The following is a 16173-nucleotide window of genomic DNA, read 5'->3' as shown; positions in this document are numbered from 1 at the left end:
ATTTGTTGTTTGGTTCTTTAAACAATTGGAGTTTCTCTCATAGAGTTGAGCAACAGCAACCCAGAGTGCCCATGGAAACACCTAAACCTCAGCCTGACACAACTGTAATCAGAGCGACGTCTCTCAGGGAGCGTGAATACGACAATGACGATGATGAGTATGATGAAAACGAGCCTGTGCCTGACCTGGAGAAGGATGACATGATGGCTCGAAGGACAAGCTTGACTCAAAAACCAACTACAGCCAGAACAAATCAGTTTCTCCCTGTACCTGGATCAGTGAAGTATAATGTCGCCCCTGTGTCTGCTATGAAGCCATTTCCTCAAAACAAACCTAAACTCACAGAGAAGACGGCTAGAGAAAGGTATTAACTGGGTTTAAACATGGACATGTTGTTGTGGTGAACTAACACGGCCTGTTTAACTGGCAAAGATGAAAGTGAATGAATGATTTAATATATAGCCTGCAGTGCTAACATTATTAAGTCTCTGTGGATTTGACTGTTGTTTTGTTAAAAGCTGACATCTTTGAGTGCCTGCAGCTTAATGGCTAATGTAATTAGAGTTGTGTCTTGGTATATAAAGAAGTGAAACTTTGATTTGCTGTGGTTGAATTGTACAAGCTTCGGTTTGATGATGGTTAACAGTTTGTGCCTGGTGTGACTGACCTAACCTTCTTTTGTTTTTCACTGTTGAGGCTAAACACTGGCTTGGTTTGGGATGATCTTGTTTGTTTTTGGTTGTCACTGAAATTGGATGTCTGTTAACTTTGTATCTGAAGAGTAAATCACAGCTGAATCACAGAGAAATAAAACAGCTGCTGCTCTGTCCTTAGATTTGAATTTAATCTATTTGATTACCCTAATTCCAGGGATGTTTTTGTGGTTTTAGGGGGAAAACATTAATTATTTAGATCAATATCATGCTTTTGATGGAAACTGCTCAATTGTAAGTGAGATTTATTCCATGCTGTTGAATTTTTATTTAATGTACTGTGCAGTGAATAAGATTTTAATCTCTATTTAGAGATGTACAATATTATTGGCCTGATATCGGTATGATGTGGCATATATCAAAATTTCTGCTGATATTTACAACTGATATTTTGACTGTGAATATCAGCAGATATTGACTGTATATTTTGGCCATATATAGTAATAAGTCAGTGTAGTTTTATGCTGGACCAACAAACCAACATCGGTTTAGATCTTTTTGTGACGATTTTCTGACTAGGCCCCACAAGCAGAGCACGAGGCAAGGCAGTTGGAGAAAGTAGTTTATTTCCAAAAGGCAACAAAGTAAGTAAGGGAGTTGGCTGGCTGGTGACAGGTAGAAGCATTGACGCGGTGTATGAGGCACTGCAAGAAAAAACAAGACAAGGTATTAGAGGCATCAAAAATTCACAGAGATCTCTTAGTAAATAAAGCACACTGTTGTGGAGAGTCTGGTTACCACTAAGAAAGCTGAAGCAATATTCTGACATCTGAGGTGGTTAAAAAGGAGACCATTGATTTCCAGAAGATTAACTGCATCTGTGACGCCTGTTGAGCTGCAACTGAGACTGTCAGTGCTACTGCCCTGCCCAACCAGCCTGCAGTGAGAGAGCTGAACAAAGAGCCTCTTCTCAAACACAAAAAACAATCCAACTCCAAAAACAAAGCTCAACCATGACACTTTTTTTGTTCATCCTCATTTCTTAGACTTCAATATTGGTGGCAGCGTAAAGAAAAGGATTCTCAAAAGTGACAAAATGGTACACTTGTAATTAATGTCACAGTTTTTCTGTGACTATCATTTTGAAGAGGTGGAGACTAAAATATGCCACATAGTGTTATTGTACTGTAATTTGACCCAAAAGTTTTAATTGTTGACTCTTGTTGTACAGTTATCGAACTACTGGTGCAAGATATCAATATTGTTTCTTTTTTTAATTATTTGGGGGATTTTATGACTTTATTTGGAGGATATGGCAGTGGATAGTGTTGGGAGCTGGGAAGAGAGAGTGGGGAATAACATTAGGGAAAGGAGCCTACAGCCTGGCTGCTTAAAGGACGACCACCACAAGGCCACATCTGGTCCCTCCACAGCTTCCCATCTGCTCCCAGAATATTATTATATTTACAAAATGTATGGAGAAGAAATAAATTGTAGTATACAGGGTTTTTTATCTGAAAAAAATCCTTGCCTTGCAACAATGCTGTCTCTAAGCTCTGCAGGCAGTTCCATTGGCATCATGGTTTGGTTTTTGCTCTGATATGCTTTGTCAGCTGTGAGGTCTTCTATAGAGAGTGGTGCTCCTTTCCAAACCATGTCCATTCAATTAATTTACCACAGGTGGACTCCAGTCAAGGTGTAGAAACATCTCTGGAAAGATCCAGAGGAAAGTGGGAGGCACCTGAGCTAAATTTTAAGTTTTGTTGCGAAGGGTCAGAATACTTTTGTCAATGTGATATTTCTTTTTTTTTTTTTTTCAATATATTTACAAAAAAATATGCAGTTCTGTTTTCACTTTGTCGTTATGGGGTACTGAGTAGATTAATGAGAAGAATTCTTTTTTTCAAAGTTTAGTATCAGGTTGCATCATAAGAAGTTGCAAAAAGTGAGGGCTCTGAATACTTTCTGAATGAACTTTATATCATTATGATATTTAGGAAGGGATTTAGAGATGCTCAGATCCCACAGCTTAAGAAGATAAAACAAAACACATGAAGTTAGAGAATATTTCCTGGAGTATAGGTGATCTGAATAGTGAATATTGTTTTCTTATTTAATGTTGAGGTGTGTTCATCATTTCACACCAAACAGAGAGCAGTTCAGCTGCAGTCTCCTGTACTCTGTGGTTCAGTCCTGATTTACCCTTCATGTGTATTTGCTGGTAATCTTGGCCTTGTCACTGGATTTTAGCAGCATCGTTACCTTGGCAGCAGAACCTCAGACTCCATCATCCAAAGCCCAGATTCTCCCAAAGCGTGCAGGACTGAGAGAGAAGCAGTTGGAAGAGGAAAGAAAGCAAGAAGGAGCAAACTTTAAAACTTCAGTCACAGAGGATTCTGAGTCCCTCTGTGCTCCCCTGCGCCCTCTTCCACCCAGTCCTGCTGCTGCTGCTCCCCAGGCTTGTAAAGCAGAGGCAGAGATGGAGCAGAAGAGAGTGGAGGAGAGAGTTGAGGAAAAGATGGAGAAGAAAGAGAGCAATTTAAATGAAGAATGGCGAAAAAAACCTTTCTGGCTGGATGATGATGATGATCTGCCACCCATGATGTGAGATGCCTGTCAAACTCTCTCTGCATGCATGACTTCCCATCTCAGACTTAGCTTCATCCATTTACTTTTCTTATGTTTTAAGATCTGTGTGAAAGTGAATGATGAGCAAACACAGAAAGAAAGTGTGACATTTGCATTAATGCACAACACACTGTAACCCATTCATTCCTCGCCTGCTTTTTCCTCATTCACTTTGTTCTGTTATTGTTTTAGGATGAGCCGGCGAGTTGCTTTTATGTCTGAGGACACTGAGTAAGTGTTTCAATATGAACCCTGATGACTTTCTGCATGAGAATGTTACATTTGAAGGCTAGAGTACATAAATATGATCATAAATCGCGCTGCTGAATTATGCTCATTGCTGTGCATTATGAAGCCCATTCACCATACTAACATCAAGCTTTGCAGTTTTTATCTTTTTTTTTTGTTTGTTTAACATGAAATGTGATTCTTTATCTTTTGGTCTGAACTGGTTGTCTCAAATAAAACTACTTAACTAACATGCAGTTATTGAGTCAAATGTTTGCCTGACCAAAGTAATTTGGTTTTATTTGCTCAGATTTTCCTTCTGATCAGTTTATGGAAACATCTTTCAGTTATTGTGTGGAGCAACACATACAGTACACAACTGATACAAATGAACATTTTCATCAAATAAAAAGTATGATAATGTATTGGTTGTGTATGGGTATGCCTTGCTTTGTGTTTTTATCTTGTAAAAAAGGTTTATATCACAAGCAATCCATTTTTGGTTTTGTCATGCTGTCATTTTGAAAATAGTGGTGATTTTCTGACTTACCTGTTAAAATCATTGATTTTTTTGCTTTTGCGTTGAATGTATTTGAAATATTTTTTTGACAATGTTTGCGCAACTTATGCGACTTAATAACAATAATTGCTGTTTACTTGGACAACATGTTGAATTAAGTGATTCCTAAGTATCCAAAAGATGTTTCTGTCTTTTTCCTCCGTAGGAGCGTTAGCATGGGGGACATCCTGAACGAGGAAGAAGGGGGACATTTACCACCTCTGAGCCAATCACGATATGAGCGCATGCACGAGCAGTACAACAACTTTGTGGAAGAGGAGGACCACTGGAGAGATGTAAGCGATTCATAACATTATACATGCAGAGTCTGTTCAGGTGTGGCAGGTGTATTTAAAGATTATCATTCATACTTGAAGCAATTCAAAGTTTTTTACATGGTTTAATGAAGAGCAATAAAAACATCATTAAGCAAAACAGGGCATTTAAGTATAGGAAACTTTAAAAATACTACGGGAAGTTTTTAGCTGGTAATGACACAAAGCACTGAGAAGCACTGATAAATCAGTCACCCTTGTAAATGACTTTGGCTATTTTGAAAAAATGCAAAAAAATTGAACTTGACGGACCAAAGTTTCATTGTGTAAACTTGAGGGAACAACGTTCTTTTTCGTGTGCAAAGGCCTTTACGCCAAAAGAAGTGATGAAAAAAACATATTTATTGGCTAATCGTTATTTTAACATTGGTTCTGGTTTCGGGACCAGTTTTTACAATCGCTACATCTCTAAAGAATATATGCTGATGAAGTGCACATCTACACTAAATTTATCACTCTTCAGCTATAATATCACTAAGTTTTTTAAATTCCCAGAACTCATTTACCTTATGTCCCAGACCCAGAAGTTCCTAACTCCTGCTGTTGCAGTATTTAATCTAGCCTTTTATTTTAAGTTGTTTAGTGAATAGCTCAAATACAATACACATTAAAGTATAAGACAGATTGATTACCATTGAATAGATTAAAAGGATGGCATAAAAAATCTATAAAAGATAAATTAATATGGATTCACTTAAAGAAAATAAAAGTAGGTATATATGGATTAATCTAATCTCAGAGTAAACATACTCAACTACACCTTTTTATATATGTTGTGCTTGTTTGCTCTTATTTTTGTAATGTTTCTATTTTAAATTTTATACTTCTTGTCATCTTGTCATTGTCACCAATGGAGTCCTATTGTATTTTATACACTGACAGTATTTTGTGCTTTATTCTTCAAATAGATTGTAAATAAATTAAGTCTTTAGTAAATGCATGTAAGACTTGATTAAACCTCTGACATGGCAGCTGAAAGTACAGGTGCTTTATTAATAAGCAGGAACATATGATGTGCAGTAATTTATTTATTGCAAAACTATCATGAATCACTGGTTCTTTGTTTAACCCATGCGAACCTGTGGCAGGACTTGGCTCGTTGGAAGAATCGCCGTCGCAGCGCATCACAGGAACTGATCAAGAAAGAAGAGGAGAGGAAGAGGTTGGAAAAAAGGTTGAAGGATGAAAGGAGTGAGAGCAACAAGAGGAAAAGTATCAAGACCTACAAAGAGATTGTGGAAGAAAAGTAAGAATGATAATCCATGGTTGCAGATGTCCCTTAGCATAGGAAAAATGTATTCATACTATCTAGATTTTGACTTAGTATTGGTTAAAAATATATAGTACAGTATAGTAACATGAGGTATTTACAAAGGGAACTAATGTTTTGTTTTTGTTGCTCACTTTTTTAGAGAGCGGAGAGAGGCAGAGCTGTGTGAAGCCTACAGGAATGCAGCAACCCCAGAGGAGGCCGCCATGGTTTTAGAACGCTACGCTCTCCGCTTCACAATCAGTGACGCTACACTGGATAGCCTGAAACTGCCCAGATCCACATCAAAACCCAAACAGGACCCAGGGCACAAAACATTACCTGTTACTGAGACAGAAGCATCAGAACCAGCTCTTATGACAGACCAGAGCTACACAAAATCTGACAAGATGAAGCTGGACTTAACTGCTCAACAGGACACATCAGATTCTCTTTCCTCCACCACCCCGACACCTAGCAGCCCCCTCACCCCACTCACAAACTCAGAACTTGTGCCACCTAAATCACTACAGCTCCATGAACCTCAAACGGCAACCACAGAATCTCCAAATACGCATCAGAAACAAGCAGCTGCTGAGGATGCAAAGCTACAGACAATACACACTCCACCACAAAATACACAAGTGCAGCCTGCACATACACTCCCCTCCCCTTCATCTGTATCCCCCAGACCTGTCCCCCTGATCGCAGCTAAACCGTACTGTCAGCCCAGGAGCACACAGGCTGGACACAAACCTGTCAAGGTGAGGACTCAGTAATAGTTATGTCAGTTAAAGGAGTTTTTGATTGACTATGAAGCATGGCGGAATGAATACTAATGTCTCCATGTGACCTGAGAAAGCAGACAAGACTATCAGTAATAAGGCGGACTATTTCTATGTTACAACTTTTATTGCCTGTAACCATTGCAGGGTAGGTGTCAGATAAGAGGTTTCTTCGTACATCACATAACAGACAGTAGAATTAATCTAATAAAGTCAGTATACCTTAATATGCTTGGTTCCTTTAAAGCATTGGTTCCTAACCTAAGGTCTGGGACCCCTTGGGGGTGCACTGAAGATCTGAGAGGGTGCAAGGCCTTTTCTGCCCTGAGGTTGTCAAATAAGATTTGCCCGTTTTAACTAAAATGATAAAAATATTTATTAGGTATTTAAGACAAATATCTTTTATAAGTAAAAAAACGTAAAGGCTAACCTTCAAAAGATTTAATGAATGAAATATTTTATTATTTATTTTCAATGTTGATTTTGAGATTAGACCATCTTACTATGTTGGATGAATACAAATATGTGTACTTGCATATATGAATAGCTACATGTTTCTTTCTTTAATCTTTGGTTTATTTAATCATATTTTTCTGTTACTAGTGTGTCTTTACTGAAGTATTAATAATTTGCGTTTCTTAAATTCTAAATCTTAAACATTGGACCTACAAAAGTCATTCCAGCCAATGTTGTAACAAAGAGAACTTGAATTATACGTGGGTTCTGTAGTTATTACAAATTTAAGGGAAGGAAAAATTGTTTAACATTAAGTGAAATTGAAAAATAATTCAGTAAATTTTCCTGCATCCCTGATTTCTCTGCATGTGTCTCACCCAGTTGGATGGGCTGGTGCGGATGAACGGAGAGGTGACAGAGGATATATCAGCAACCACCCCATCTACCCCCTCAGCACCCACCCCACAGGAGATGGAAGTAGATCCCCAGAAACAGACAGAGAGAGAGATTTCCTCCGAGCAGACTGCGACCGGTCAGGAAGCAGTGGAGCAGACGCCACCTCTACAGACACAGACACCACCAAAGCAGACACAAACTCCACAGACACCACCAAAGCAGCCACCACCTCCACAGAAAACGCCTTCACAGACACAAACTCCACAGACACAAACTCCACAGACACCACCAAAGCAGCCACCACCTCCGCAGACACAACCTCTACAGACAACTCCTCCACAGATACAAACTCCACAGGCTCCACCGAAGGAGCCATCACAGACACAACCTCTACAGACAACTCCTCCACAGAAACAAACTCCACAGGCTCCACCAAAGGAGCCACCACAGACACAACCTATGCAGACCCCACCTCAGGAGACACCGCCTAAGCAGACACCGCCACCTAAAGCAGAAAAAACAACCTCGTCTTCAGCCTCTGCCATCAGCTCTCTGATTGGAGGCCGTAACTGCATCATCACAACAACTATTGTGACGGAGCTCACACAGACTGTAGTGGAGCCTCTTCACCCAGACACTCAAAGCAACGGACAGGTGTGTAATGTAACAGCTTTATGTGTTTGGTTGGTTAGTCCCAAGTTGCAACCTCTGGTTAGTTCTAACCAGCAGAAATAAACATGTTTCCAAGAACTTGTTTAGATTTTCCACAGCAGAAGAGTTAGAATAATATGATTGTAATTATCATGATAAAGGAATGTGGTCTCAAATTTTTTCTGTAGGCTTAAGACCTGCATATGCTCCAGCTCTTTGCCTGGTGTTTGGTCAACTTAAACTCTGGTTGAGATAGCATTTCCAATATGGTGACTACCAGTGATAGGCTTCTAGAATCCCCTTTAGTAACAGAGGGGGGGAGAGGAAGCTAGGGATGAGAAGAGATAGGAAGGAGGCTATTAGTTGAGTACGTATATGTATAAATAAAGGTAATAACTATTATCTGAAAGAGAAAGAAAGAGGAACACATCCCCTAATAATTTTATGGTTATTTATTCAGTTTTAAATATGATACAAAGATACGTTTCAGCTGTTCACTCCCTATGTAAATGGAGTTTCTAGTCTCAGGTTGATTTAAATATTGCATTTGCATGGGTTGAAGTCAGCAACTGCCTAAAATAAAAAAATCAACCACAGCGGGGAATATTTAAACTGGTTTTTTAATTGAAGTTAACATGATTCAAGCTAAATTGGCAGCAAAATTTGTAGACTGCAGCATGTTAATTTTTTAGAATGATTTATAAATAGAGACAAAATTGCTAATGATTAATTCATTTGGTTGATGTTCAGGTCAACGGTGCAGCAGTATTTTCTGCAAGATCAGAGGAGGAAACAAAGGCTCAGCCAGCAACATCACCAAACAGCATCCAGGACTATTCTCCCACTGTCACAGGTACAATCTTGACAGAGAAAGCAGCACAGTTGAGATATTTTGCTGTTTATTTAAGAAGATTTACATTTGTTTTTGTGATTTTGTTCAACCACAGAGGGACTAGAGGAGAGCAGTGTCTCTGTGAGTATCTCTGAGCAGCTACAGCTCTTGTTTCTCTGTTTCTCCTTCATCCTTAAATTTGACCCTGTCCTGATCCTTCGTCTCCTGTAGTGGCTGTAGTCAGACTTGTCCTCTCACCTTTCCTCTCTTTCTGTCCTTTTGGTCCGTATACATGTGTCTGTGTGCGATTGTGGCTGGGGTCTGGGTAGATTGAGACCCCCATGTTGAACTTGGCTAAACGTGTAAATCACTGGGTCTGGGACCCCAATGAGGAGCGTAAACGCCTGGAAAGGTGGCAGCAGGAGCAGGAGCGCCTCCTACAGGTACACTGGTGGAATGGTGTGGATGTGCATGACTCCATTAGTGATGGGCAGAAAAACATGGGAACAGGATGTTCTGGATGTGTATATCCATATATATATATTTATGTTTGTTTGTATGTATGTGTTGTTGTACATGCAGTTTTTAAAATGCAGTGTTCTTCTGCAGGAGCAATACGAGAAAGAACAGGAGAAGTTGAAGAAGGAGTGGGAGAAGGCACAGATCGAGGTGGAGGAAGAGGAGAGAAAGCATAATGAAGAGGTCTTAAAACCCTTCCTCACACACAAACACATGGAAAAGCATAAAATCAAATATATTGTTGATGACTCATGTTTGTTCTACCTTTATTTTGGGTTTAGGAGAGAAAGATCCTTGAGGAGACGGTGACCCCCCTCAACCCCACCGGCTTGTTAAACCAGCAGGCAGACCAGACAGGGCCGACTTTACCATCTCATGAAAATGAAAAGAAAGAAAGTAAAGCTCCCTACCAGCTTAACGGCCAAAGAATCCCTACAGCAAATGAGGATCAGCATGCTTCAAAGCTGCACTTTTTCCAGGGTGAGATAAAATAGAAATTATTTCTGATACGCAGAAGATTAATCCAATCTCAGTATAACCACATCTCTGTTCCTCAGAGTGATAAAAGCTTCTATTGTGATGTACTTTTATAGAATCTCCGTGTGATGAGGAACCTTCAAAGAAACAGGAGTTGTGTAAGACGGCTTCTCTGGACCGCAACCCCCAGCTGAACCAGCCACAGATTGTCAAAAGGTATTTAATGTCTATCACCTTTTAGATATCTCTTATGCTGTATTTTTGCTACAATATGCAAGACATTATTACTTTACCCTTAGTTTTTGTTGTCTTTAATGGAAACATGTAGCTGCCACACCAAGGAAAAAAGTTTGATCAGTACCATGCTATAATCTGAAACGTCTTTTGTTGTAACGATAGATGTTTATGTTGTTGTTGTTGTTGTTGTTGTTGTTTTAGTTTTCAGGTGTGAAGTTTCTCCACTTTTTCAAGGAAAATTTGCTTAGTTTTATTTTAGTCTTCTTACAACTCGAAGCACCTTTACAGTTCATGGTGTATTCCCCGATTCACAATATGCACACTAATTACAGAGGATTCTTTTCAACCTAAGTTCCTTCACTTTCACATGATCCTTTATCGTTGGTCAAATCTGTCCCTTTCTTACATTAAGTCTATGCATGAGTTTGTCCGATTTAGTTTTCTCTGGAATATTTTTTTTTCTTGCTGTTTGAGTATTTGTGGGGCTGCATAGCAGTGCAGGAGCTAGCACTGTTGCCTCACAGCAAGAAAGTTACTGTTTCAGTCAGGGCCTTTCTGTGTGGAGTTTGCATGTTTTCCCTGTGCATCCTGGGTTTTCTCCAGGTACTCCGGCTTCCTCTCACCACTAAAGACATACTCATTAGGTTAATTGGTGACTCTAAATTGGCCATAGGTGTGAGTGTGAGCGTGCCTGGTTGTCTGTCTCTATATGTCAGCCCTGCAATTGACTGGCAACCAGTCCAGGGTGTACCCCACCTCTCACCCAATGACAGCTGGGATAGGCCCCACCCCCCCACGACCCCCAATGGGGTAAGCGTTATAGAAAATAGATGGGTGTTTTAAGTCTTTGTACCAATTTCTTATTATGTATAATTCATCCATGTCATGCTAACTCCAAATAAGTCAACAATATTTTTCTGAGATATACACAGTGACCTGGCAATTCAAGGGAAAAAGGCCATATTTAGTGGTATTTATCCCACATAGCCTTCAACAGCTGCTACCAATACTTTTTTCCCCAGCAATATAATAAAAAACTTTCACAATTCTCCCATCAGACTTATCTCCATGTGTCGTACAGGTTACCTTCCTTTAGGCCTTTATTTTGTGACCAATTTCTTTCAACAAGATGTTCCTGTGTACATAAAAAGTGACCGTAATTACACCAGTATTAAAGCATGTGTTGTTTCCTTATAATAATGTGTTAGCCATATTTCCTTTTCATATTGAATGCCAAGATTTTAATTCAAATCAAATGGCTGGAGCACTAAAATAGTGTTTGATGTCCACATGGTGACCATTTGAATTGTGAATTATCCCTCTGTTCAATGAAAATGTGTGTTTGATATCTTAGTTAACCTCAAAAGCAGTCAGCTTTAATTTTTCACATTTAAAAACTGCATGTGTTATTTTTCCACATTAACAGACTCTATATTTCTAATTCAATCGTCTCAGTTCATCGAAATGTGTTACAAACAGAATACTTTTTTTTTCTTGCAGATCTGAATCACAAGACGCTGTAACAAACAAACAGCAGCCCTCGCCTTCAACACGCCAGCCTCCCTCACCCAGCAGGTAATGGTGCCAGCACCAACATACAGGATGTACAGACTGCTGTACTGTTTAATAGAGTCAGGATGCTTCACTGCTTGTTTTCTCTGCGTGTAGGTGTGTTAGTGGGAAGAGACTCTGCTCTGGTTGTTCTCAGCCGCTGGGAAAGGGAGCTGCCATGATCATCGATACGCTGGGGCTGTTTTTCCACATACAGTGTTTCAAGGTACTGGGTTATTTTAGTACTAAATATAATACAAAATGTATATACAAAATATCCTCTAATAAAAGAGCTGTGTTTTGTGTGATTTTACCTCAAAATATTTGGCTTATTTATACAGTTCCAAAGGTTGTATGGGTTTGTGTTTGTCCTTCGTACTTCATGGTTTGATTTCTTATCCTTGTCTTGTTTCTGTGATTAATGTTGGTTGTTTGTGTCTGTCACAGTGTGGAGTGTGTAAAGGGCAGCTGGGTGACGCCACTGCAGGGACAGACGTACGGATTCGAAATGGATTGCTGAGCTGTCACGAGTGCTACATTGCATCTCGGGGTATGACCAAATGCATGCACAGACCTCTGCATCCACACGCCATCAAACATCAGCCATGATGGCACAACATAAACCACATGTTTAGTCTCAGAACCTGATAGAGTGAATTCTAGATCCAACCAGATGCAGTTGTGTGTATTGAGGGACCCTCTCTGTTTCATGACCATCCAGAGTTGTTACGTGTAAATTATTTTCTGTTATCTCTGCCTTTAGAGAAGAGCACAAATTTTGTTTTGTTTGCATTTATGATTAACCAGACACTTAAAGTAGACCTATGATTCCTAAGATAAAAGATTTAAGAGAATATAGTTAAGCATAGTATTAAACTGTTGCAGGTTTAGATACCGATCACTGATCGTCACATTTTTCTTATTATTATTCCCATTCTTATTTTTATCCTGATTCTTATTCTGATTATTTTTGTTGTTATTAAAATTGATAATTATTATTATTATTATAGTTATATTACTTGTGATATATTCTAAAGGAACAAGCTAAAATATGACTTTACCTTATCCTTTAACAGAGGGTTTTTTTGTCACTAATCCAAAGAAATAATCTAAATTTTCTCTTGCAGAAAAAGTGAGAACGTTATGTAATTTTATAGATTATATAATCTTTTATTAGCTTCAGTTCTTATCCTCTGACTCAGAAGCTCCAAAATTAGAGACACTGGATCCATTTCTAAGTTCTTATGAAATATTTTTATCCATTTCATAAAGTTTTTCTGACCAATACTTAAGCAGATTTTAACATGGCCTTAAGCAGTGAGGTGGAGCACCAAGTTATTTTTTTTTGCATTTGACATACAGAAGGGAAAGTGATGAACTGAAAGAAAATCTGCAATATGGATACATATATGACCTCTATGTATAAATCTAAACTGGATTGACTTTGTCTTTTTGGCATGATCCAGATATTCTCCCATACCTCCTTATCAATAGTCGCGTTTGTTTAATCCTCCCTCTACTTTTTTCAAGAATTTTGATTTATTTACTCTGATTATGTAATAAGTTAGCATACAGTTTGTTCCAGGGATAGTTATAAATACCAATGAAGAACACACAATTGTATTGCAGTAAACTTTATTTTTATCAGATTACATGAAGATGGTGATTTTTTTCTTCATACTATGACAGAAACAAACAGGGAAAAAAGAAATGGTCTGAATATTTCATGTCTTTGTTGGCACACACTGTACGGGGATTTTAAGGATATGAGTTATGCATACTGCAAACCGTCATGGTGTAGCTGTTTTTCAGACCCATCTCTTTGTTTTGTTGAGTGTAGTGTGAGTGAGAGCTTTTTCAGTGTGGTGTAGACTGGCCTTCAGTAGCCAACAGCTGATGTCACTTAGGAAATCATCCACTATTTTCTACAGTCTTGATAAATGCTTTGAGACAAACATTTTATTCTTCACTGTTTTACCTAGAAGTGACATTTCTCCATATTTGGTGTCTCTTTTTGCAGGTAGAGGTCAGCCCACCACACTATGATGACCCACGTTTAAACTGGAAATACACGTCCTGGTCATCGGTGACTTGGTGGGGAAGATTCCTGGAAATTTGACTCAAATTTTGGATATTCTGGAATGCTCTGGAAGAATCTGGGATTTTCTTGGAAGCTTTTGAATCATCACATTTTTCCTGAAATGCACAACCAGCTTTATGGATATGACTGAGAGTGCAAATGGACCGACTGGACTGAAACTGACACAACTTCACATGCACAGTGTGTGCTTACTAACTGTACACATGTATACACTTCTTTTAATATGTGTAGCATGGCTGTAATCAAGAAATCAGCTTGTATAAGCCTTTGCACATTCAAACTTAGCACAGTCAAGACACTAAAATAAATGTCGGCTTAATATTTGACACTTAAATATCAACACATCAGTCTCTAAATCCTGATCATTAACCCCTGCTTCTGCACTGATCATGAGACTCCACTCTCTGAGTGTGATGGTTTGGGTTGGAAAACCTGAAGTAGCTTGACCATTAAAATGCCTTACTCATCATTCATTCTGGGTTTTGTGTTTACAGTTTTTGCATGACAGAAGAAGACATATAAGTTATTGTGAGTTTTGCTCAGATGGAGTAGTGTGAGTTTGATGTAGGTTGTTCTCTGTAACAGCTGAACTTTAACTTTCCTCCTGTATGTTGTATATCATGATATTTTGGATTTTTTGTGCATCAGGCTAACTTACATAAGCTTTTTCTTTTTAATACTTTACAGGAATGAGATTGCATGTTCTTAATTACTCTACTTGTTCTTTGGATTTTAAATATTTTCCCTTTAAGATGTTTTAGCCATTGTTTATTATTCTCATAGACTGACTGCGACCGAATCAGTGCCTTATGTAATGAATGCGAGGGCTAGAGTATGTGCAGGAATATTTGACACCCACACAGACCTCTGGGTCTCAGCACATTGTGTGAGTGTTTGAGTGTAAACGAAATCATGCATGTTAAGGTATGAATGCATCGTGTGATTTTGACTTGAAGCACAGTTCCATACCAGCAAAAAAACATTTGAAATGGATCAGCCTCTCCTAATCACCTGCTGTTCTGTCTTCTACTCCTTTCCCTCGAGCTAAACCAATGATACAAAGTGATTTGCTGCTTCCCTGTTAATTAGTCCCCATATTATGACGGTTCACGTTGTCCTCCAATCTCTTCTTGTTTGCCTCTTTCACAAGTGTTGCCTCCCCAGAGTCTGAGCTGAACGTCTCACTCCTTCGTGTGTCTTTGCCTCTATTTGGACACCTGACAGCGGCTTCATCACTTAGAGGAATAGGGCGCTCAGTTCATTGTATTTTATAGCAAGTGTATGTTTATCAATAAAATATTTTAATTGGGGTTTGGTCTGTTTATTTTCTATGCTTCAGTGCTAACGATATCCAAAGCTTGAGGTTTTACGTTTTCAGGTTGTCCATCTGTCCGGCCTAGTCTTGTGATTACAATACCTCAAGAACCCCAGGGGGGTTTCTTTAAATTTTGCACAATTGTCCCTCTGATTCAAGAATGAACTGATTCAGTTTTGGAGGTCAAAGGTCAGGGTCATCGAGCTTTATGTCAATCCCTTTCCTAGAAGATTTCTAGAAATCACACTGCCACAAAACCCAATCCAGCCTTTCTTCATGACTCACTACTTTACTTACTTTATACCAAGATGTATGTCTTCATACAAAGACATACAATGTCCAGTTTAAACTATATTTTTCTTTAAAAAACATCATGGGCAGGTGAAGTGATAAATCCATTTTCAGCTATGTAGAGCTACACGACATGAACAAAAGTGTTTGGCCCCACCTGTTAATTATTTAGTTCAGATGTCTCAATCAGACCCATTGCCACAGGTGGATAAAATCAAGCATCTAGCCATGCAGTCTCTATTTGCAAACTGAAGAGCTCAGCGACTTCAAGTGTGGTACTCTGATAGATGCCACCTTTGTAGTAGGACAGTTTATAAAATTTCATCACTGACAGTTATTCCACAGTCAAGTGTAAGTGCTATTAGAAAGTGGAAGCAATTAGGAACAACAGCAACTCAGCCACTAAGTAGAAGGCTAGATAAAAACACAGAGTCTGAGTCATTGACTGCTAAGGTGCATGATGCGTAAAAGTCACCAACTCTGCTTATTCAATAGCTGAAGAGTTCTGAACTTCCACTGGCATCAATGTAAGCACGAAAACTGTGAGGCAGGAGCTTCAAGGAATGGATTTTCATTGCTTAGTCCAATGCAGTCAGATGGGTGAGTCTGAGTTTGGTGAATAATAATAGTTTTTATTTATAAGCACCTTTCTCAGCATTCAAGGACACTTTACAGAGTTAATGCCAGGAGAACATTGCCTCCCTGACTGTATTGTGCCAAAGTTTGTTGGAGGAGGGATAATGGTATGGGGCTGTTTTTCAGGGTTTGGGCTATGCCCCATACCTCCGGTGAATGTCAGGCTACATGCTTCAGCACACCAAGCCATGTTGGACAAAGTTATGCTTCCAAATTCATGGCAACAGTTTGGGGAAGGCCCTTTTCTATTCCAGCATGTACACTGTGCCCATGT

The 16173-nt window shown here is 39.0% G+C and overlaps 1 protein-coding gene across 3 annotated transcripts in view; it reads left to right on the top strand.

The window, feature by feature from the left end:
* LOC121508445 (LIM and calponin homology domains-containing protein 1-like) overlaps positions 1–14961 on the top strand; it is a 51104-nt gene extending 36143 nt beyond the window's left edge. Inside the window, exons 14-30 of one of the 3 annotated variants that reach the window (XM_041785308.1) lie at positions 44–364; positions 2907–3257; positions 3474–3512; positions 4235–4364; positions 5492–5649; positions 5816–6416; positions 7275–7943; positions 8691–8793; positions 8888–8913; positions 9102–9215; positions 9382–9474; positions 9573–9771; positions 9885–9984; positions 11506–11580; positions 11674–11782; positions 12004–12106; positions 13577–14961. In XM_041785308.1, coding sequence (XP_041641242.1) covers positions 44–364; positions 2907–3257; positions 3474–3512; positions 4235–4364; positions 5492–5649; positions 5816–6416; positions 7275–7943; positions 8691–8793; positions 8888–8913; positions 9102–9215; positions 9382–9474; positions 9573–9771; positions 9885–9984; positions 11506–11580; positions 11674–11782; positions 12004–12106; positions 13577–13602 — 3217 coding nt within the window. In that variant the 3' untranslated portion in view covers positions 13603–14961. Of the gene's footprint in view, positions 1–43; positions 365–2903; positions 3258–3473; positions 3513–4234; positions 4365–5491; positions 5650–5815; positions 6417–7274; positions 7944–8690; positions 8794–8887; positions 8914–9101; positions 9216–9381; positions 9475–9572; positions 9772–9884; positions 9985–11505; positions 11581–11673; positions 11783–12003; positions 12107–13576 lie in introns of all 3 variants that reach the window. The other 2 variants (XM_041785307.1, XM_041785309.1) reach the window with 2 other exon arrangements.
* The last annotated feature ends 1212 nt before the right edge of the window (positions 14962–16173 follow it).

The sequence above is a fragment of the Cheilinus undulatus genome, linkage group 4 (genome assembly GCF_018320785.1).
Source record: "Cheilinus undulatus linkage group 4, ASM1832078v1, whole genome shotgun sequence".
NCBI lineage: Eukaryota > Metazoa > Chordata > Actinopteri > Labriformes > Labridae > Cheilinus > Cheilinus undulatus.
The sequence above is the reverse complement of the archived record's forward strand: the minus strand, read 5'-3'. Positions and strand labels throughout refer to the sequence as shown.